Source organism: Pogoniulus pusillus, chromosome 27 (genome assembly GCF_015220805.1).
Source record: "Pogoniulus pusillus isolate bPogPus1 chromosome 27, bPogPus1.pri, whole genome shotgun sequence".
In the NCBI taxonomy this organism is placed as follows: Eukaryota; Metazoa; Chordata; class Aves; order Piciformes; family Lybiidae; genus Pogoniulus; species Pogoniulus pusillus.
The window spans coordinates 15,658,954-15,682,732 of record NC_087290.1 but is presented as its reverse complement, the minus strand read 5'-3'; the positions used below and the strand labels follow the sequence as shown (position 1 = coordinate 15,682,732).

General features: G+C 42.7%; 2 protein-coding genes across 10 annotated transcripts in view; both read right to left on the bottom strand.

The window, feature by feature from the left end:
* Positions 1-22,238, bottom strand: part of PACSIN2 (protein kinase C and casein kinase substrate in neurons 2) — a 64,504-nt gene extending 42,266 nt beyond the window's left edge. For 3 of the 4 annotated variants that reach the window (XM_064166430.1, XM_064166432.1, XM_064166433.1), the window contains exon 1: positions 11,530-11,688. The gene's annotated coding sequence lies outside the window, so the exon portion shown is untranslated. Of the gene's footprint in view, positions 1-11,529; positions 11,689-22,221 lie in introns of those variants that run through there. The other variant, XM_064166431.1, reaches the window with a different exon arrangement.
* The window catches only part of TTLL1 (TTL family tubulin polyglutamylase complex subunit L1), a 29,551-nt gene continuing 20,649 nt past the window's right edge, over positions 14,878-23,779 (bottom strand). For 5 of the 6 annotated variants that reach the window (XM_064166436.1, XM_064166435.1, XM_064166434.1 and 2 more), the window contains one exon: positions 21,867-22,377. In XM_064166436.1, the coding sequence (XP_064022506.1) occupies positions 22,248-22,377 (130 nt within the window). In that variant the 3' untranslated portion in view covers positions 21,867-22,247. Of the gene's footprint in view, positions 15,141-21,866; positions 22,378-23,779 lie in introns of those variants that run through there. The other variant, XM_064166437.1, reaches the window with a different exon arrangement.

The following is a 23,779-nucleotide window of genomic DNA, read 5'->3' as shown; positions in this document are numbered from 1 at the left end:
TAAAATGGTACAGCACAAATTTTACTCATGATAGCCATCCAACTCACAGACTTTACATTCTACCAGAAAGTGCAATTGCCTGATCCAAACCAAGTGTCATTAAATACAGTCTAAGACACATATTTTGTTCTCCAGTACAAGGATACTACCAGCCAAAGCAGAAGCAGCTATGGACAAAGGATTTCTTAGCTGAGTTCAAACCTATTTTAAGACCAAATATAGAATCATATAAATTGAGTTAACCTAGAGCACCTGCTAAAAAACAACAAAACCACCCCAAATCCCCCCAAAACCAGCACAACTACCACACCATACACACAATACCAACACCACCACACAACAGTGGAACAGTGCTTTGGTGAGGGAAAATGAAACAATAGGATTTAAACTAATTCTATTAAGTTATTTTTTGTGAGAGGGGACAACAGAACAAAAAATAAAAACAACCAACCAACCAAAAATCACCCAAAAAAATCCCAAACCAAAACAACAAGCACAAAACATAGAAACACTGAAAACTACAAAGTCGAATCAGGTTACAATGAGTTACAGAAGTATTTTTCCAGTCTAAGAGATCTGGCACTGTTTATGAACACCTCAGTTTTTCCATGTAAACAAAAACCATACCCAACACCCCACAGTCCACTTCCCCCATCCTCACACACACACATACAAATCACAAACAAAAAAAAACCCAGCCAGTCCTAACAGCCTAAAAAAAAACACTTCATTTCCTTCCACAAGACTGCCTCAATGTTGGAAATTAAGTATTGAGTTGAAATTCAAAGCTAGTTCTTAAAAACAGTAAAGTGTAAACTTGTTCATTTCAAACTTCTGCTAGGAGTTTGAGAAAAAAAAAATGGCATTCCTTCTTTTACAAATAGAATTTTTCATTAGATAAGAATATCTATGTGGTAAAAGGGAAGATCCACCCACGATTAAGTGAAGATCAAGCTCAAGACCATTTAAAGAATGTGAAGGTGCACACAAGTCCATGGGACTTAACAAGATCCACCCAAGGGTCTTGGAGGAACTGGCAGATGAAGCTGCCAAACCACCATGCACTCTATTTGAAAAGTAATGGCAATCTGATGAAATTCCTGCTGGCTGGAAAGGCCACATCCTCAAAAAGGGATGGAAGACCCCAGAAGCCATAGGACAGTCAGTCTCACCTCTGTGTCTGGCTAGATCACAGCTTAGGTTGGAGGGGACCTTAAAGATCATCTAGTTCCAAACCCCCTTGCCACGGGCAGAGACACTGTCCACTAGACCAGGTCACTCAAAGTCCCATCCAATCTGGCCTTGAACACCTCTACTGAAGAGGCATCCATGCCCTCCCTGGGCAAACTGTTCCAGTGCCTCAGAACCCCACTGTAAATAATTTCTTCCTCACGTGCAGTCTAAATCTACCCTCCTCAAGCTTCAATGCATTTCCTCTTGTCCTATCACTACAAGATGTTACAAAAAGTCTATCCCCAGCTTTCTTCTAAGCCCCCTACAGTTACTGGAAGGCTGACAGAAGGCTCCCCAGAGCCTTCTTTTCTCCAAGCTGAACGGCCCCAACTGGCAGCCTGTGCAAAAAGGGGAGGTGCTCCAGCTCTCCCATTATTTTCTTGGCTGTCCTCTGGGCACACTCTAGGAGCTCCATGCCCCTGTTATACTGGAGGTACCAGAACTGGGCACAGTCCTCTAAATGGGGTCTCAAACAGAGCAGGAAAAGACCCCTCCCTCATCCTGCTGGTCACACTTCTTTTGGTGCAGGCCAGAAGGTCAGCTGTCCTGGGCTGCAAGCACACACTGCTGGCTCAAGTTGGGTTTTGCAACAAGTGACACCCCTAAGTTCTTCTCCTTGAGACTGTTCTCAAGCCACTCCTCACCTAGCCTGTATTTGCACTTGAGACTGCCCTGACCCAGCTGTAGGACCTCACACTTGGCCTTTTTGAGCTTCATGAGGTTGGCTTGGGCCCACTGCTCAATCCTGTCCGAGTCTCTCTGGATGGCATCCCTGCCCTCCAGCATGGCAACCAAACCACACAGCTTGGTGTCATCCACAAACCTGCTGAGGGTGCACTCGATCCTACTGTCCAGGTTGCTGACAAAGATGCTAAACAGCACTGGTCCCAGTACTGATCCCTGAGCAGTGCCACTCACTACTGGTCTCCATGTGAACATTGACCACTACTCAGTGCAGCCATCCAGACAATTCCTTATCAAGGATTTCTCTGGTTTTCTCCTATGGCCCCAGTCACTCCTCCTGGCACAGCTCTCCACAGATTCTAATCAGGAAGCCAGGTGCTAAACTTTGTCCACCTGAAAAATCACTCTTCCAAAAAGAAAAAGTTTCTTACTGGATGAGGGAATCAATCCCAGCCACAGCACAGCCACATAAATAGAGCCAACACTGAGCACAAAGCATGAATAAATAGCTGGGCACTAGGGAAAGAACCTGATTTCCCATTTTTGTTGCAACAAAGACAGTCACTGGTTCAGAAGTTACTTGCCTTACTGATATGAGCTGAAGGGGCAACAAGCTCCTGAAGTAGTTTAGTGAATTATTAGATGTTATGCTAATAAAAAGAGTCAGACAGTACACATACAACATGGAAGACACTTCAGAAAGTCTGAGACTCTGAAAGACAGGGAAGAAGATATTTTAATTGTTTTTGTGTAAGTGGTTGGCACACAAGGAAGAGATTAAACTATGGCAATAATGAACATAAGTTGATTCAACATCACTGAATCCTAGGCACATCACTGACCAGTTTGCAAGTGATTATAAAGTTAGGTAGAAAAGATTAAGTCATCAAGAAAGGAGTGATCAGACTTCTGCAATAATACTACTTCTCTGAATTACTAACAACTTTAATAAACACCAACACTCCTCAGACATTCTGGAACATATTCCAGGAGCTGATGCCTCACACAGCCACTAACTTATATACCAGAGACCAATAATGCATGCTCACACCAAGCAGTCAGCTCATCTGACAGCAAGCTGCTGTGTGAATACCACATTACCATGGGGCCCTGCAGTCCCACTGACTTATGTTCTGGTTTTCACTTGCTCAATTTTAAGACTGGCATGAAACATAACATAGTATCAACTACTCCAAAGACACACTGCATTCAACACAAGGAACTCCCCCAGTGTTTTTAAGGCCAAGCTGGATGGGGCTAGGGGCAACCTGGTGTAGTGCGAGATGTGCCCACTCACAGCAGGGGGGCTGGAACAGAATGGACTTTGAGGTCTTTTCCAACCCTGACAATTCCACCATTCTGTGAACTTCATGGATACTGTACCTCAAAAAGGTCATGGATGACATCAGTAAAAGAAGTGATTACCTGCGTAACTGTTCTCAGACAGAGTCAGATTTGGCAACATAAATAATTACTACTTGATCACCAAATAATCACAGGGAATCAAACAAGAATTTTAAAAAGCTGTCCCCAGGACCACAGCAGCAAAAAACACAGCAGCTACAGAAGTATTCCTGGGATGAACACAAAGAAATTGCTTGTGCAATCAGAGCTCAGGCTAGGAAAGCTGAAGGACAGCTAGAATTAAATCTGGCTAGGAACGTTAAGTGGAACATGAAGAACTTCTTCAGGTATATCAGTTGAGAAAAGGAGGATTAGGGAGAATGTGGGAGCCTTCCAGAAAGGAAATGGAGAGATGGTGACAAAGGGGACACTTACATAGTTGTAGTGGACTCCACATCCAGTCTTTTTAAAAAGGAAACTTTTCTTTCCTGCTGTGTGTGCCGAGTTTGACTTAAACGTCTTCCCAATAGCAGTATGATGTTATATTTTGGATTTGTGCTGGAAAAGTTTGGATAATGCTTTTAGTTACTGCCGAGCAGTGCTTGCACAGAGTCAAAGCCTGTTCCGCTTCTCACCCCACCCCACCAGTAAGCAGGCTGGGAGAGCACAAGAAGTTCGGAAGGGACACAGCTGGGACAGCTGATCCCAAGTGAGCAAAGGATACTTAGTATCTTATGACGTGATGCTCAGCATACAGAGCCGGGGAGAAGGACAAGGAAGCAAGGGGACTGACCTGACCGAGAGCAGTGAAGAGGAGGAGGACTTGGGAGTCCTGGTGGATGGAAGGATGGCCATGAGCCAGCAGTGTGCTCTTGTGGAAAGGAAGGCCAAAGCTATTCTGGGGTGTATTAGAAAGGGTGTGGTTAGTAGGGCAAGGGAGGCTCTCCTTCCCCTCTACTCTGCCCTGGAGAGGCCTCATCTGGAGTATCATGTCCAGTTCTGGGCTCTCCAGTTCAAGGAGGACAGGGAGCTGCTTGAGAGAGCAGGAGGTTGAACTACTTTGACCCATGCCCCCTTGTCCTGTCATTGGGCATCACCAAGCAGAGCCTGGCTCCATGCTTCTGACACTCATCCTTTACATATTTATAAACATTAATGAGGTCACCCCTCAGGCTCCTCTTCTCCAAGCTGAAGAGCCCCAGCTTCCTCACAATCTCTCCTTGTAAGGAAGATGTTCCACTCCCTTAATCATTTTTGTGGCTCTGCACTGCACTCTTTTGAGCAGTTCCCTGAGGTCCTTCTTGACCAGAGGGGCCCAGAATTGGACACAGTATTCCAGATGCAGCCACACCAGGGCACAGGGGGAGGAGAACCTCTCTTGACCTACTAACCACAGCCCTTCTAATACACCCCAGGATGTCACTGGCCTTCTTGGTCACAAAAGCACACTGATGGCTCATGATCCATCCACTAGGATCCCCAGGTCCTCCTCCCTTTCACTGCTCTCCAGCAGGTCAGTCCCAAACCTATCCTGATACATGGGGTTGTTCTTTCCCAGGTGCAAGACTCTATATGTTCCCTGGTTGAATTTCATTCAGTTTCTCCCTGCCCAACTCTCCAGCCTGTCTCACAGCCCTCAGGTGTGAGCCATTCCACACAGTTCTGTGTCACCAGCAAATTTTTTTTTTTGCTTTTATATTAAACTGCCTTAATCTTAATCCAAAAGTTTTCTCACTTTTGTCCTTTCTGTTCTCTCCCCTATCCCACCAGGGCAGGGGAAAGCAAGCAAGCAGCTGCCTGGAGCTTAGTTGCCAGCTAAAGGTTAAACCATGGCATTATCATTCCAACAGACTGATTCACAGTTCTATGGCTTGTCTTTTCCAGATAAACACAGATTATTACAAATGATTCCTTCCTGGATTAAAATCTATTAATCCTTCTTTTGTATTTATGAACTATTAGCAACTGGACAATCAAAAACCTGTAACATTTTAAGGGCAGCAGGAACCAAAACGCGTTTATACAAAAGATCATCTCTTTAGATGTTTACAGAATGTCAAATGCATGATCCACACCTTTAAAAGTGCCTACTCATTAAAACCATTGCCAAAACATACTCCTGAGGCTACATCCAAAACTGTAAGAAAACGAGACAAGGAAGAAGCAGATTAGGCAGTTAATTCTAAATTTGCAAGTAAGTTTACTAGTCCTGCATGACTTGAGACTCCCATAGGAGATCCACCCTGGAGCAGCATGTTTATGTAAGGAGTGCACCTTCTGCAAAGGATTTATGATGAATCAGTCCAAGAAGAATTGGTGTCCAAGGAAGTATTCAGGTTGGAGAAGTTTGTGCAGGACTGTCTCACTTGGGAGGGACTCCATGCTAGGGCAGAAGGAAGCAGTGATGAACTGACCACAAGTCCCATTGCACAACTCCCACTGCTCATCCCCCTGTGCTGCTCAAGGAAAGGACACAGAAGAATCATTCATGAAGAAAGGAGGGTTTGGCAGAAAGCCTTTTCAGATTCTGATTTATTTCTCATTACCTTCCTCTGATTAGATTGGCAATAAATTAATTTCCCCCAGCTGAGTCTGTTTTGATGGTGACAATAATTAGTGAGTGATCTCCCTGCCTCTGTCTTGACCAACAACCCTTTTGATTCTAATTTCTCTCCCCTATCCAATTGAGGAAGGGAATGACAGAGTAGCTTTGCTGGCCACCTGGTATTCAGACAAGATTAACCTACTATAGGCCATCAACGATACAGTAATAATATAAAACTTATTTCACTTATCTTTCCATTTTGGATTCTGTTCAATTAAGACAGAAGGAAAGTTTGCTCTGGAGAGTGGCACTGTAAGTTACAGCTTATTGGTTGGTAATACTTTATCTGGTTATTCCTACTTTGAAATGAACCAGCTTTCAAAGAAGACAAAAAACTACAGCTTAAAGCCACAGTAACTCCCAGACCTAAGTTCCTTATGCCCAAGTAACTGCTAGTAGAAAGGAGGTTTGCAGTAAAAGATACTCCAACTGGACTTAACCAACAAAAATACTATTAGCATACTGTAATAGTGGACCACTACAAATAATCAATGAAATGGCAATATTCCCAGTTATGGGAATAAGAATTTCTAAAGATATGCAATTGCTCAAGAAAGGAATAGCTAACCACTCTATTTATTTAGCACTCTGAATGACAGCACTGACAGTGCTCTTTACATGAAGCAAAGCTGTTTAAAGGAAGTGGATTACCCAGTTTCAGTTCTCACATGTGAAAGTGCTTGCATTTTGGAACAGAACCACCACCCCAACCTAGCAAGAACCTGGGAATAATTTCCTTCAGTTAAGCTCACCCTAGAGCTTAAACCAAAATGTAAAATGGTTCCTTCAAGTCAGGCACAATTGTATGTAGATCAGATAATAGATTACATAGATTGGTTACATTATTTTAGATAAACAAGGAAGAAAAAAAAAGGTTTGGAGCTTTTATCTCTGTGGTAAAACAGTGAGAACCTGGATTCTGGAAAAAAAAAGTTTCTAAAAAAGTGTTATTCAAGAAATATGGAAGTAAGGCTGCCTACAAGTTTATGTTGTATACATGAACCACAGGTATAAAGAGTTAAAGAGTTGCTTTTACATACCTAGACTCATCATTCCTCCCGATAAGAAAGCAGTTCCACTCAGCAGTGATTTGGTTACCTGCACTTTTGCCAAGAAAACTTCCATGAAGGGGGAGGATCATAAGCACAAATCAAACTAAAAAGATGTCCTATTTTTCCTATGGCAGATAACTTGTGGAAATCTGTACTTTGCATTACCCATTAAGCACATTCACCCTGCACCTTTTATTTGATGTATTACTTCACAAACTAAAAAATAAACACATCAGCTCAAAGGAATAGTGAAGTATGGTTGTACATTTGCTATCGAGAGCAAGTAAAGTTCTGATTTCAGTATTCACCTACCATGACTACGCTAGCTAAGAAGTTCTGTGCAAGTTGATTTTGGGACCCATAACCCTTGGCTACCCTCAGAAAGCACGGTAGAACTTTGTTAGTCCTTTCAGAGCCGAGTCAATACACACCTTTTGTTGTTACAGCTGGCAATGCGTCAATCTGATATGCAGGGAGAGATAAACTTTTTATTATACATAAAAAACAAATTCACAAGTCCTGTTTGTGCTCCTCAGGTACAGAGACAATAGTAACAAGACAAAAAACATCACACTTCTGCAAAAAGACACTTCACAATGAGATTACAGGAACAAAACAGTCACTGTTTTAGTATCTGTCAACAACCCACTACTTCATAATCAAAAGCAAGTACATCATGATTCCATGATATGATAGTCTCAACAAGCAGGAGAGGATATATTTAGAACACATACTTGTGAACTCTTCTGAGTTCACAGCATCATTTAAAGCCTGTGTGGCACCCACTCTCAGAACATCTACGACACCACTTCTATAAATCTATGTCAAAAGATTGCATAAACTCCAGCCCTTCTGGTTTCAGTAGAAGTATTTCAAACAAGTATTGGTAATAGGATTTGACAGACTGTTCTTATCCTCACCATTTTTTGCTGTTGTATTGTAGTCTGATTTTTTATTCACTGGTCTAAAGTATATTGTAAAAAGTAAAGAAGTTTAACATTTTTGTCCGTAGATGCTTTGGAATTAATTGTTAGAGCAGCCTCTCACACAAACAGAAAGGGTCAATAACTTGTACTGGCCCAAAACCAAACAGTTTTCCAACACTGAAAATATTTACAACATGTTGTGTAAACCAGAAGAGTTTTTAAATACTGGCATACTCTAAAATGTTGAACCAAAGCAGATCACTTAAAGCCTTAGAGACATTTCATTTTTACTTCAGAGCTCATTACTGTGCAGTGTTACAATATTCATCCTAGCTCTAGCCCTATTTACTAATTAAGGCTGGATACCTTCTCAAATATTGACACAGTCCTGTGAGTTATGATGAACAGGATATCAATACAGCAGTTCACAGTGGCTCAAGAAGAATCACACTCCAAGAAGCACACACTTACACTAGAAAGAACTTCATTTTTTTTAATTTACTGTACCTGTCCTCCAAGCAAGTTACTCTGCTGGGCAACACACAAAGGAATGACACTTAAGTCTCATGACAAATTCAGGTATGACTGTAGTCTGGTAACCAGCCCCAGGATACAACTATCTTTTTACTATTGACTTCAGGTTATTCTTCCCAAGCCCAGTAAGCCAACTAGCCCTAGCCAGGTAACATTTGTATTAAGTACAGTATTCTATTCAAACACAGACTCTGAGTGCTTAGCTTGTTTTATCACAGTACAGTTACATCACTGTTATTTCCTGCTTTCTTCCTTTTCACGTCCTGAGAACAATTAATTGTTACATTAAGCCAACCCAAAAATCAGTAACTAGTTTTAGCTAAAAGGAACAGTGCCACTTCTTGGTTTTATAGATTAAGATAGAATTCCAGCAAAATCCTACGTTACAAGAAAGTTGTTCATCTCTCAGATAGTCTTATATTCAAATATTTGAGGCTTAATTCCAGGTCTTTGGCAATAAGTCATTAAATCTTAGGATTTCGTCTAGAAACAAGAGATCAAGAACCAGCAAAACACTACTCCAATGTATTAGCTCACATGCATGTTTCAACAAATCTCTTAAAAACCCTCTTCAATCTGCATCTACCATTCTCCTGGCTTACTACGAGAAGATTCAACTTCTTCCAGGACCTGATCCTCCCACCTTGAGGAAGCTGTGCACCACCTCAGAAGTTGAAAGGCATGGTTTAAAGAATTTGTGTTACTTGCACAGATTCATACAAGCAGAGGTAACGCTTTACAAGCAGCATTACTAAGCATTTTATCCTTTGCCATTCCTGTGGCAAGCACAAAGTCTCCTACCCTGCACTTAAAAGCTAGCAATTCAAATCACAGCAACTTTTAGGCTCATTCCGTGCTTCCCACGAGTAGGGAAGCACAGAATGAACAGCAAACACTACGAAACAAGAGGAAAAAAAAACACTAAAAACAAACCCCACTGAGTTAAAAGTAATTAAAAAAATTTCATTCCAACCATTTTTGCCTATCAACCATTAATAAACTATTTCAAGGCTAATTACAACTGTGCTATGCATCTTCCTTTTAACACTGATACTGTTGCTTGATGTATGGTATGAGACTTAAGCCTCAGGGCAGTTGTTAATGTTTATTCTAGCATGGCACTGTGCAACACTGAGCCAAAGAAACCAACTTTAGAACTGTAAACTATGCACCAAGGGGAGCTAGGAGCACTTAAACACCAGTCACACCATCAAGGTTAACACTACGGAGGATTAGGTAGCACCTATACTCCTCTTGTGCTCACTACAGCTTGAGTCTAGCATGATCAGAGGCCTCTAAAATGATGCTGCATTGGGACATTAGATATGATCAGGGTGCTAATAGACAGGTCACACCGTTTAAGCCGATTCACTCATACCTGGCAGAATGTTACTCCACTATCTTTAAACGCAAATTTCAAGTTTGACAAAACATCACTTCAGATAGGTACGAGTAGGAAATACCAAGCATATTTGCTGCTAACCTCGATAGGTAAAAAAGACAGTTAAGTTTTGACCACCCAAAACATAGTTGGCAAGCTGTTTCATCAACCTCCCACCTTGACGCAGGTTGGGCAACCCCCATCCACAAAATAAGTGAAGCAATGTTTTCCTGTTGGTCACATCACAGATATACAAGCTCGATGTTTTGGTTGCATTAAAGCTAGAATGAAAACTCACTGTTCATGTTTTTACCTTTTCTAAGTAGTGGAAAGGTTTTGTCTTTAGAGAAACTCCAAAATTAAAACCACAATAGCAAGAGAGAAAAGAAGCCCCAACCTTACAGCAAGAGAAAACAGTCTTAAGGTGACCTTTCAAGCACTCTTATCAGGCTGTAAAGTGCAATAGAAGAAAACAAAATTGTCCAGCGTTTTTGAAGGCTCATTTTTTACCCCAACGAGGGTCACAAGCTTACTAAAAGAGGCACAGGAAATGTGAGCAGTGGTGTAACTGTTTTTAATTGTCTTAACTAATCTACAGTTTTAAACAAGATTGGCTATCAAGGAAATCGAACGTTTAAAGTGTCAAGATTACGTTTTGAGGTTCAAATATTCCATTTTCGAATATTCGGTTTAGAAGGGAGGGCAGGTGTCACTCACACCTTTCTGAATTCCCTGACTGCTAGGGCAAAAGGATGAAGGCTCAGGTGACTGAGTCTGTCAGCTTTAAGTCACTCCAATAAGAGACAGCCAAAGAGCCGGTAAAGACGGACACAGCAAGCCGCAGGCACTGTTGGTACCCGCTCTTCCTCTAACCAGGTAGTCTCGATGCACATAAAGAGATCTCTGTCTCTCACACAGACGTTTCAGTGTGGAAGGAGATTCTTTCCGCAAGCCAAAGAAGGGAGAGAAGGCAGCAATGACAAGATTCAGTGCAGACTCAGCTGGGTACGTACCAATGCTCAGGAGGCTACAATACTTTTAGAATCTCTCTCTCCCGTAGAAAAACATCCTCCCAGCAAGTCAGCATGGTTACCTGCCATCGGCCGGGACGCCGAGGTTTCAAAGTACGGAGGAGAAAAGCCAGTCGCTCAGTTTTAGACTTCTCTCCCCTTTTCCACCTCTCCCCTCCCAAACATAAAAGCCATCACCAACACCACCGAGCGGGTCACGAAACTTTCCCGAGCAGGCAGCTATTCCCTCCTACAGGAACCACAGCCAGTGTCGTCATCACTCGCCAGCCCCAGCCCTGCCCTTCCCCGCCGGGCGCCGCGCAAGGAGACCTTCACCTTCTCCGCGCCCTCCGGGAGGAAGCCCCACCACCACCCACGGGGTGCACCTCCCACCCTCGGCGGCCTCACGCTCCCCGCGCCCGCTGCCCCTCCGCGCCGCCTCAGCACTGTCACTCCCGCCCCCGCCTCACTGCAGGGGCACCGAGCCCCCACCGGCATCCAACGGGGCCTTCACGGCGCGCCACTACTTCTGCCCCTCCCCGCGCGGCCTGACCCCCCCAGGAGGAACGGTTAGTGCCGGCCGCCGTCGGCCCAGACACAACGGCTCAACAAACCGCCGCTGCTGCGCCCGCCAGTGGGACGCCGCCGCTTACTATTCCGCGCTCTCTCTCCCGAAACACTCCGAAGGGGATCCCAACCCGGCCTCCGCCTCAAGTCTCTGTCTGAGGGTTAGGGCCCAAGACGACGGCACAACCCTCACCTGAAGTGCCGGGAACTGCCGGCCTCCTGCACCTGCCAGCGGCGAAGGAGGGACGAAGGTAAGGAGGGGGCTGACAAGTCAGTGAGAGCACGGAGGGACGCAAGAAAAGTCCCAGCACTCCACGCTCCACCGCACCGACTGCCGCCCCCACCGCCCGCCTGCCTCCGCCCGCCTCCCCCGCCCCTACGATTGGCGGACGCTCCAACCGCCTCCTCATTGGGCGAGAGCGAAGCTCAGGCTCCCGCCCCATCGCCTATTGGCTTTCCGCCACTGCCAATCAGCGCCGCTTCCTTGTCGAAGGCTGGCGGGGGCAAAGGTACCTCCTACCGGGCGGCTGGGCTGCGGGCAGGTGGTGTGTGCGCCCCAGGGGCTGTGCCATGTGCCGTCGGCGGCTGTATCGGGGTCCGCTAGCGCTCAGCGCGCCTCTGTGCCGGTCCTCCGGGCCCAGGCCCCAGCTCGGGATCACCTCTTGTGGGGGCTCTGGCCGTTGCGCTCGGCGGCGCCAGATGCTGCTACCTCGTCCTGACCGGCATGACGAGGACCTATCGAACCGCTGTATCCGGTTCGATAGGTTATTTCCATGGTCGGAAGGCGCTGAAAGCGACGCTGCGGAACGTGGATTCCTTTTAGGCCAGTAAAGACACTGCGTGTACGTCCCGTTTCCGCTGTATGGGACCTGAACGAGCAGATTTTGTTTCCCGAAGCGGAACTGGACCGAACCGATAGTTCCCGAAAAGTGCGACAGAGACTTTGTAACGCCTGACAGTGCTGACTTTAACTTCCCTTCGGGTCCCGCCGCGCTAAGGCAGTGTCCTCTAACATCACAGTGCTGCAGCGCCAGTGCTGCGTCTACGAGACCTCTCCTCCGGCTGCTGGCTGTCAGCTGAGGCCGTCCTTCAGCGGGCAGGCAGTGCGGGGCTCGGCGGGCCTGCGTGCCAGCCGCCTTCAGACCGAGGTGGTTCCACGACAGAGCCGCCTTCCACAGAACGTTGCCGATCAGGTTAAACCCCTGTGCGCGGAGAGACGCGATACCTGAATAGTATTAAAGGCAGAAATGCTATCTCAGCATTTGCCTGTCTTAGAGACTTGCTTTAAACAGGGTTATTTCAAGTTCCAAGCAGCAGCCACCAGACTAACCTTACTTCGTCCCTTCAGCCATTGCCTTTTCTGCTACTAGTTTCAGCATTTGCTCCTCATCTGCCCTTCTCACTGATCTGCCTCCAGCGTTGTTCCGGAGAGCAGCCTGGTGTGAGATCTGGATGACTGGGTAGGTCTGCAAAACAGTCCTAAGATGACTTTCCCCTTGGACGCATTTCTTAAGCAAGTCTGCATACAATCAGCAGAGATGCCAAGTCTCCCCCTGTACTCTTCCACTAAGTGTCTGTTTTAAGTTCACTGGGAATTTAATTAGCTCAGCAGGACTACAAGACCACAGCACTGGGGTAAATTTTACCCTCAGAAGAAATGTCCTTGAAAAACTGAATCGAATTAAGTGCAATTAATGTTACTGTGAATTTTGTTCAGGTTGTTAAGCTTTTTAAGCTTTAACATTATTTCCCCTCTAATCTAATTTTCTTCTCTCTCCAAAGTTGAAGAGAAGGAATTTTGACATTTGTTTCATCTCACACTTCTGACCACAGATGTGCTTTAAGTTTTCCCTGCAGTCTTGTTAAATACAACATGAAGTTTTACATAAACCATCTTCTCCTTACAGGAGATTACAAGGGATACGTATAATTGTAAATAGAGCTTTTTCTGTATGGACACGAATCAAGCTTCTGTTTAGCCTAGAGCATTGTCAAAGCTGGAAATTCTCCCTGCCAGAACACTTTGACTTTCTTCAAATTCAGCATCAAAACAGTCATTCATCTCTTTGTATGGTCAAATAATGCTCAAACTTGTTCAAAGATTGGAGAAACAGAAGAGGAATTCACTGCAAATCATAGCACTAACTGGTAGAACTAAGTTCATACTGTGATGAAAGAGAATTCCATTTCAGCAGAGGACAGAAGTTCAACCTGTGGCTGATGAACTGGTGGTGGACTGGCACAAGCCCAGCCCCCACTCAGCTATTTCATGCAGAGTTGATTATCACCTTGTACTCCAAAAATCACTTCACTGTGTATAAAGCCAGTGCCAATCACAAATATGTTACTGCCTATGAAAACCAGGGCTCATATCATTACATTAGGCAATGTGGGAGCAGTGACTGTAAACGCAGCAAGAGAAGTGTATTATCATAGACTCAATCATTTCAGTTGAAAGAGACCTTCAAGATCATCAACTCCAACCATTACCTAATTCTGCCATGTCTGGCACTAAACCATGATCCTCAGCACCACATCTCTGCTGCTGCTTTTAAACAACTCCAGGGATGAGAATTCAACCATCTCCCAGGGGAGACTACTCCAGTGTTTAAGAACCCTTTCAGTGAAACCATTGTCTTCCAGTGTCCAAGCTAAACCTTCTTTGGCGCAACTTGAGGCCATTTCCTCCTATTTTATTACTTGCTAGTGGGCAGAAGAGACCAACCCCCACCTCCTTTCAGGTAGCTGTAAGAAAGTGAAGTATTCAGCCTGCTTTTCTCTAGACTGAACAACCCCACTTCCTTCAGCTGATTCTCACCAGACCTCTTCTCCAGACCCTTCACCAGCTTCCTTGCTCCATCAACTCAACGCCTTTCTTGTAGCAAGGGGTCCAACATTCAAGATGCGGCCTCACCAGTGCTGAGGGGACAATTACCTCCCTGGTCTTGCTGGCCACACTATTCCTGATACAGGCCAGGATGTTGTTGGCCTTCCTGGCCACCTGGGTACATGCTGGCTCATGTTCAGCTGGCTGTCAATCCCGCTGGGCAGCTTTCAAGCCACTCTTATCCAAGCCTAGAGTGTTGCATGGAGTTGTGATAAGGCCTTGAGCTTGGCTGCAAAATCCATCAGTCTTTTAATAACAAGGAAAATAGAGTCTCATTATTTAAATCAGCTATTGCTATGCATGGGCTTTGCTAGACCTCTGTACTGTTTATGCATATTATATATTACTTAGATATATTACATCATCGTGTATATATGCCTTGTCTGTATTTTATTACTATATTTACATACAAATTTATTAATATCTATATTTTTATATATATATACACATATACACACACACACATGTGCAGTAAATCTAGCCCTCATTTCATAGTGGTGGTGTTTTGGCAATCTGCTTCATATAGAACTTAAACTTTTTCTGCCTTCCAAGGTTATAGAGGGTGATAAGAAATGAGTCAGTTACACATTTTTGTACTAACTGGACTCAGATTATAATACAACTTTAGAAATAACAATTGCTTTTTTCTAACTGTTTACTTAAACACCTTTATTATTCTATTAACATCTCTATAAATGCTAGGAAATTGTAATGTTAAAGAGCTAAAGGCAGGACTGCTAATTGGTAAAAAGAAAGTTCAGCAAAAGACAATTTATAGGAACATTTAAACTTAATATTTGGAGGTTTCTCAAGACCCCACCTTAGTGAACAGTATTTCCAAGCAGCTGAATATTGTCTTCTGGTTGCAAGCTCTTTTCCATGCTGTTTATATTCAGAGGAAAAATGCTTAGACACCTCTGGAAGCCAATAAGACAATGACAGCTATCAGAATCATAAAAATACATTTTCAATTCTCACATTTTTGACTTGTTTCAAAGTGATTCCCACTTGAAACCATCTGGAAGCAACATTATTAGAGTTGTCTTAGTCAACACTATTGATCTTCCTGTGAATTATCTCTACAGGCAAAAGCAGAATTCTTGTGCATTGGGGTTAATACACAGGGTGGTGCAGTAATCTGACTTCATTACTTAGAATAACAGTTTAATGTGTGTATAAAAGTATACAGGCTTGAGGCGACATGCACTGAATAAATACATATCTGCACTTGAAAAACTGCTTGGGGAAATATACCTAAGTGGTTAATAAAGTACTGCTTTTTTCAAGTTATGAAATGTACATTATCTTTATGCATATTCAAACATTCAGTTTTTCCTGTAGTGAATTATAAGAGATTAGTTGTCTAATTACCATCAGTTATGCAACATCCTGGCATGATGACACCATTATGAGGCCATAAATAATTTACTGATTTAATGAATCACACTTTAACGTAGTCATCATTTTGATTTTAGGAGTTTGATTTTTTTTTTTAATTTAAAAAAATATTTTAGGAGTTTGATATTCTTTTCATTTATTAAAACTGAGTTGTTCTCTGACTATATTCACTTCTATTCAGGACATGACACCCTAAGAAAGATCTCAATCTTTTTTCTGAGAATAAAGGCTAACAGTCTACACACCCCCACTGGTAAACATTTGATTTAGACTGTTAGGAACAGGAAGTTTCTGAGAAATAATAAAAAATAAAAATAAAAATAAATTCCTCTCATTTTTGATAAGTATCTCAGGGTTATTTTTACTTCACTGCAATCTATTTTTAAACGCAGTTCTTGTGTCTTCTGCTGTTCTCAGAAATTCTCTGTGTCCTTTTAAGCACTAAGACTTCCCTGTGAAGAAATTCTCTTGGCTTCACCCAGAGAAAATGTTATATGTCTTTCTTTTTTTCTTGCAGTAACATTTCAATACTACTTTCAGAACATTTCTCTCCAGCTTTCTGAAGCCTAGGTGTTATATACATTGATTTACACTTTAAACTTACATCCTGAACAACATTTTGAGTGCAACTACTATGCCATTAATGATTATATATACCAACCAGTGACACTGAATTCCAGAAGATTAAATTTACTTCTACTAAAACCAGTTTCACCATTTCACTGCTTAGCTATCACCAGGAATGAACTCTTGACATAAGGCATGTCCTCATCTGAAATATTCTTTATCACCTCCTCCTTTTTCACATTTCTTTTTCACAACAGTTGTTTATGATTATCTCAGATGTGAACGGTATGCTTTAATAGGTACAAAATCCAAGATTAATTAAGGCACAGAGGACTCTGCCAAGGGCAAAGAAATCTCTGTCATTACTACTAGGAAAGTTCTGACTTAAAGCATGCAGAGTTACTTTAAGCTTGCATAAGTTTTGAGAGCAACTTTTAAAGAGGGGAAAAACCAGAGTCTAGTACAAAGAACTTTCTATTATTCAGTAAAAAGAACTATTTTTCCCAAGATACTCATTTATGTTCCTATTTCCTCTTGAAAGTCAAATATTTAACAAAATTCTGGCTAAAGTTAGTTTTCCCAGCTACATATACAGCTATACTCCTTCAGGTTAACATAACTAGCTATGGACACTGGTGTTATACTTCAACACACACAGAGCAGATAGAGCAGAGTCATTCCCACTGACCCAAAGGCTTGAGTGAGCTATTTTCATGAAGCAAGCACAAAAATCTATGTTGCTTTCTGGTTTTTCTACCTAAGTAAACTGAGCAGTACAGACTCACAGGAACATTCAGGTTAGAAAAGGCCTTCAGGATCATCAAGTCCAACCACAAATGCTTATTCTACAATGTTCAGCCCTAAACCATATCCCCAAGCACCACATCTAAACAACCTTTAAACACTTCCAGGGTTGGTGACTCCACCACCTCCCTGGGCAGCCAATTGCTACGCCTGACCACTCTGTCTGTGAAAAAAAGTCCTCCTGACATGCAGTCTAAACTTACCCCATACAATCAGAATCAGCCAGGTTGGAAGAGACCTCCAAGATCATCCAGTCCAACCCTATCCAGTCAACTAGACCATGTCACTAAGTGCCTCATCCAGTCTTCTCTTGAACACCTCCGGGGACAGTGACTCCATCTTCTCTAGACACGTTGTAGTACCTCAACATCTCTCTTGCACTGAAGGGCCCAGAACTGGACACAGTACTCAAGGTGTGGCCTGACCAGTGCTGAGTACAGGGGAAGAATAACCTCCCTTGTCCTACTGGCCACACTGGTCCTGATCCAGGCCAGGATGCCACTGGCTCTCCTGCCCACCTGGGCACACTGCTGGCTCCTGTTCAGCTACTATCTACCAGTACCTCCAGGGCCCTTTCTGCTTGGCTGCTCTCCAGCCACTCTGTCCCCAGCCTGTAGCACTGCTTGGGGTTGTGGCCAAAGTGTAGAACCCTGCACTTAGTCTTGTTAAATTTAATCCCACTGGCCTCTGCCCACCCATTCAGCCTGCCAAAGTCCCTCTGCAGGGCTCGCCTGCCCTCCAGCAGATTGACACCTGCTAACTTGGTGTCATCTGCAAACTTACTGATGATGGACTCAATCCCCTGCTGCAGCTTGAGACAGCTCCCTTTTGTTCTATGGCTAATTACCTGTGAGAAGAGACCACTGCCAACCTCTCCACAGTGTGCTTTCAGATAGTTGTAGGGACCCATGAGGTCTCCCCTCAGCCTCCTGTTTCTCAAACTAAACAGCCCCAGCTGACTCAGTCACTCCTCCTAAGATTTGTTCTCCAACAGCTTCAGAAACAGCACTAGTTTATAATGACCAAGTAAAGCCCTTCCTTTACTAGAGATAAATGAGCTCTGCCTGCCATGTTCTGCTGTTGAAAAATCAAAGCTATACATCTTTAGTGAAAAGTCTATTGTTTTGCTAAGTTTATAGCAGGAAGTGAATCAGGACACAAGGACATTTTAGGCAGAAGTTTTACTGTAAAGCCAACAGCAACGGAGTAGGTTTAGGGATAATACTGTTTATTTTATTCTAATTAGGTTCCTAAAGGCACATAAAGAAACTATTCTGCAGAAATCTCATTAATTCCTTCCATGTCAAAGACTAAATAGGAAGAAAGGTTAGTGCCCAGGAAACAAGCCCCACTATTCAACTCTAGCAATAAGCTCCTTCTACACTGATGTCATTATAACAATTCTCACAGCTGTTGAGAGGTTGTCTCTCTAATTCTTCAGACAATAGTGTCATTATGCCAGAGATCACTTAAGCCTACAAAGAACAGTATTTGGGTACTGAGACACACATTTATTTTAGCTTTGCCTGGCAAGTTATTGCACTAGCCAAAGTCAGAACTTTTGAGAACTGCTATTTCTGATTTATTTTGCTGCGATGAAAGCCAAAACAGTTTCTTTATCCTACAATTAGATACATTTGGATGACAAATGGCCTAGGGCCACAGGCTTTGAGGAGACCTTATAGTAGCCTTCCAGTATCTGAAGGGGGCCTACAGGAAGGCCAGGGAGGGACTATTGACAAGGTCTTTTAATGACAGTATGAGGAGTAATGTGTTTAAAACAGCAGAGGGGAGATTCAAGGTAGATGTTAGGAAGAAGTTCTTTGCAGTGAGGGTGGTGAGACACTGGCACAGGTTGCCCAGGGAGGTGTTCTGGCTGCTCCCTCCCTGCAGGTGTTCAAGGCCAGGTTGGATGAGGCCTTGAGCAACCTGTTCTAGTGGGAAGTGTCCCTGCCTAGGGCAGGAGGTTAGAACTGGATGATCTTTGAGGTCCCTTCCAACCTAAACCATTCTATGATTCTTTACAGAGATCGAAGGTCTTGTGTGCTTGTAGTCATTCAGATTTAAGCTCATAGGTAAAAAAGAGTTGTTGAAATTTTGGAAAATTGGACTCCCTCAAAAAGAACTCTCTTACCTTTGAATGACAGCATCCACACTAGGTTTAACATCTGTTATTACACCTTTATTCAATGCCCCTTAACTCCTGTAGCAGACGCACACCTCAAGCGGCACACACATCTCCCTAATCACCACAGTTCTGGCTGGTAACAGAGCATGCCCCAAGCAGTTATCAGTTTGTACACTGCTTTGTACCAGTAGTTCTGTCCTGCTACAGCAATAGATTTGGTCAAGGACACAGGAAGTAAAAAGTTCAAGATGTTGTCCCTGACAGGCAATTGCAAGTTTTCATTTCCAGTTTCTCTTCTTCCTTACCAGATTTTCACGGCCATGTACAAACAAGCATCTCATAGAATCATATCCACATACTACACTTCTCCTCCCCCAGAACTGTTAGCTATGACTGCTTTCGTTTCCTTGTCATCCTCCTGTTTCTGAGTCTGCAGACAAGCTGCTTCATGTACAGAGCAAACTCTCATTCCAGTTAACATAGAACATGATCCTTTCCTTATGCAAATTCCTTCAGAGAACCGTTGTGGTTTACTACAGGTCTTACAGGGGGAGATTTTATATTACATACCAGCAGAAGTTCCCAGTTTTGAGTTTCTCAAGAATCATAGAATTATACAATCATAGAATGGTTTAGATTGGAAGGGACCTCAAAGATCATGTAATGCTGACCCCTGGGCATAGGCGAGGACACCTCTCACCAGAGCAGGTCGCTCAAGGCCTCACCCAACTTGGCCTTGAACAACTCCAGGGAGGGCACATCTATTTTCACTTATGCACATGAGGCTTCAAGCTCTTCATAGAGAAAGAAGACTTCTTGCTTGCTTATGGGTTTGTTTGGTTGTTATTGATAACTGGAAAGGCAGTCTTGGTTATCTAGCATTTTATGTTATTTCAGTTTTGTTCCTGAAAACTCCCTTTGCATAGATAGTGAAAACAGTTAGGTCTTCAAACTTTGACCTCTGCAGAAAAACTCGTTGGAAAAGGAATTGAAGAGAAAGCAGTCTGATGTATCCAATAACTAATCCTTTGTTTTTAAAAAGAAAGTGGAATAAGATCAGGAAGAGAGAGGGTCACTGTACCTGATGTCTTTCTGACTTCTTACTGTGCAGAATACTGCATGACTGAATTCATGTTTGGGGCAGCAGGATAAATTGCTAGTGACACACTGATTAGAGATCTAACTGTGCAAAATGCAACAACATTTACAATTCAATTCTAGTTCTAAGACTGAGTACTACATGGGCAAAGATTCCTATCAGTGGGCTTTTTTGTTGCTTATTGTTCTCCCAGGGATTTTTCCCAATTCATAATCCTTCAATGTTTTAATTTCGAGGTAGTCATGATAATTTACTAGACATTTTACAGAGATCATCTTCAAGTAAAGTGTTTGAAATATGATTTCTGAATAATACTGTGGCCAGAGAGAAGGATTTGCTTGTACCAAATTGACAGATCTGTTAGAGGAATATTTTCCATATAAAATGCTGTTAATGCAAATACTGTAAGTGTATGAAATACATCTGCTATATGTTGGTACAGAAATCCTTATTCTTTCAAAGCAATAGCAAGACTTTACTGATTTAACATGATGACAATTTTTCAGAAGTCAAGACTGGAAGAGATCCATTATTATACTGAGTAATAAGAACACAAGCTCAAGTGAGTTGAGCCTTTCCAGGCCATTAGAAAACCTGCAAACAATTAAATAAGAATACTCAGTAATATTACAGGTAGGTGCCATTCCTTTTCTGTCTTGTCAGTGTTTGTATTCTGGAGGCCCTGATTCAACTTGCTGCCTAGCTGTAAAGACCTCCTTGCCATCATAGAGTAGCATCTACAAACAAGTTTTGAAGAATAAGGTTATCTAAATGCTACCATCAGTTTTGGTTCACTGTGAAATTGCAGCTAAAAAGCATTCCCTGGATTAAGTTTCCAAAGCCTTCTACAGGAGTACATCCTGATAACCCAGGCCTGGTTTTGCTTTCACGTTAAGCCATCCCAAAAGGGAGACTGAAAGTCACTGCAGCTCAGTTTGTATGTTATGAGTTCAGTATACAAAAAAAGTAACTGTAAAGCTGATTTTTTAAACCAGAATCTGCACTTCTCAATATACCTCCTCCCTATAAATCCCACTAGTGTAGGATGCAAGAACAGGAAAGAACATAAAGGGAAGGAGTAATCATTCCATCACAGCTAATATCTACCCTTGCTAGTGCTGCTGTTAAGATAGAACAAGATTACAACATTCTCTATCCATGCTACTAAAGACATGAATTAAAAGCAGTGGAAATGAAAGCAAGAGGGAGCTCTGTTTTCTTTCTCTCAGAGTATCCATTTTGTGTTGCCTGTTTCTCAGAAATATAACTGTACCACAAAATAATTTTTTCACTAGCTGTTAAGGCTGTCACTTTACCTTACTTTTACGAGCTCTCATAGCTCCTAAGGCTGTTACTTCTTACTTTACCCCCTAACAGTTAGCTGGGGGTATAAAGCCATGCACATCTACCTGCTAAACATTGACCATTAAAATAACACTTAATATCTGAACACACAACTACGTAAGAGCAGCTTACCTGTCCAGGTTCAAATGTACAAGCAAGAATCATGCTTAGGAACTTAAGAACCCAAACCTCCAAGACCTATGAGACCTGGGATTCAGATGAGCTTTATTAGCCTGTAGTAACCATCTTTTCATGTCCCAACTCAAATATGCTTTTGTAGAGGTCAGTGAGAGGACTCAAGTCTGATGACCAGAGAATCAGCTGGGTTTTGGTCTTTATTTTAATGGAATACACAATCTTAACCAAGACGATGATTACACTTGGAGTGACTCATCCAGCCTGTGTGTATCATTCTTTATTGAATGGATGAATCCTACACCACGTGTAATGACACCGGTCAGCCCATGCTGCATCTGCCCTCCCTCCAGAGCCTAAAGTGCTTTTGCCAGATTGCCTTTCAGTCAGGACACATCAGCACCAACTGTACCACAGACCAAAGGCTGTATTATCTATTCTCTTTTAGCATTTCCCACATACAATGAAGCAAAATAGAGGAAACTGTTTAAAAAGTGCATTTTTGTTCATGATGTCTTCCTACCCAGACTGCAGCTGTTTTTTCCCCCATCACTTCCAGGTGGTTAGCACAGGCTTTCCTGAATCTCTTGCACGATTCCCTTTTACTCCAGTGGACTGCCCAGAACGACTTCGCAACTCACGATCATGCCCATCGCTTTGCGCCATCTCTTCATCATACCTGGAAATGAAGACAACCCTTTCAATGCTTTGTCCTGATATTCACTGCACACAAACAGGAGTGGGTTCTCTACATTCTGTTTTACTTGATACATAGCACTGACACTTAATACAAGCTGCTCTACACGCAGGTTTGTAGATGCACAGTTTGATATGCAACTATTATTCAAGAAAATATACTACCATGTGTTGTTGCAACATAGACACTGAAGTATCTTCAGCAGCTTTTTGAAAGAAACAAACTGGCAGCATTGGTAAAACTCCTGATTTTGTGGAATTTTACGCTTATTTCCCATGTACTTCTGTATCTCTCCTCACTACACAGATCTGTGGTTAAGCAGGCAAATCAGACCTTTGGCAGTTTAGTAAAGTCTTAAGCTATTGCTTCCACAGAGGATTATTAGCTGCATTGTCAAAATACTGTTGCATCAGAGAGTGAGTAGGGAAGGAATGAGGTGAACAAACAATGATGTGCTTAAACTAAATGCATTTGATGACATCTATTTTGGAACACTTAACCACAGTGACAAGTAGTTCTTTAAATCAATCTAAGACAGTTATGGCCTCAGGTAACCTCAGTCCACACCAACCTCCCAGCTGCTATGCAAATTCCTAGCAGAAGTTTGCTATAGATGCAAAATTACAATTATCTAAAGGTAATACTACAATAGTTTGTAGAACAGCTGTAATATGCACTCAATTACACTATTGTATTGGTATGCATAGCTATCACGTATACAGCACTCATTACAGCTTCAATCTTATTTCAGCCAAAACTGTCCTTGCTAGCCCATAAAAACAGTATTTAAGATCAGTATCAACTAGTGGATCCATTACATACAAAATCACACTCCTGACATCCTAAACAATTGTACCACTTGTGCTGTAAGAGGGAAGAGTTGGTATGTGTTTGATCAGAAGTTACAACAGGCTGATAATCACTAGGTGACCAGAGATAAGATCCAGAGGAAACAGAGCTTGCAAGTATGTGCACAAGCAGTAGGGAAAGATGGTATGCAACAGATTTACAGATGTAAAAAGGGGTATGTAACTTTCTCTATATGATTTTGGCATTTGAGCTATAAGCATTGTAGTTTCCAGTATACCTTTTCTTTTTGGTCTTAGTATTTGAGCTACAATAAAGTCTTGAAACTGTACCCAGAGCCAGGTACGCACATATGTGTGAGAGCATTCCCTGGTCCCCAAAGAACTCACTGGAACATGTGCTAGAGAACTCATCTGAACATTTGCTCAAACAATATGAGAAACTGTATCATCAGTGTGGGATTTAAATTACTGTTCCTCTGCATAAGACCAATCAATCCTAGTCACACCCTCCAGACACTCCAATAAAAGATTTCTTTTTTCCTTTCTTTCTCTGAAAAACAGATTGGAGAATTAAA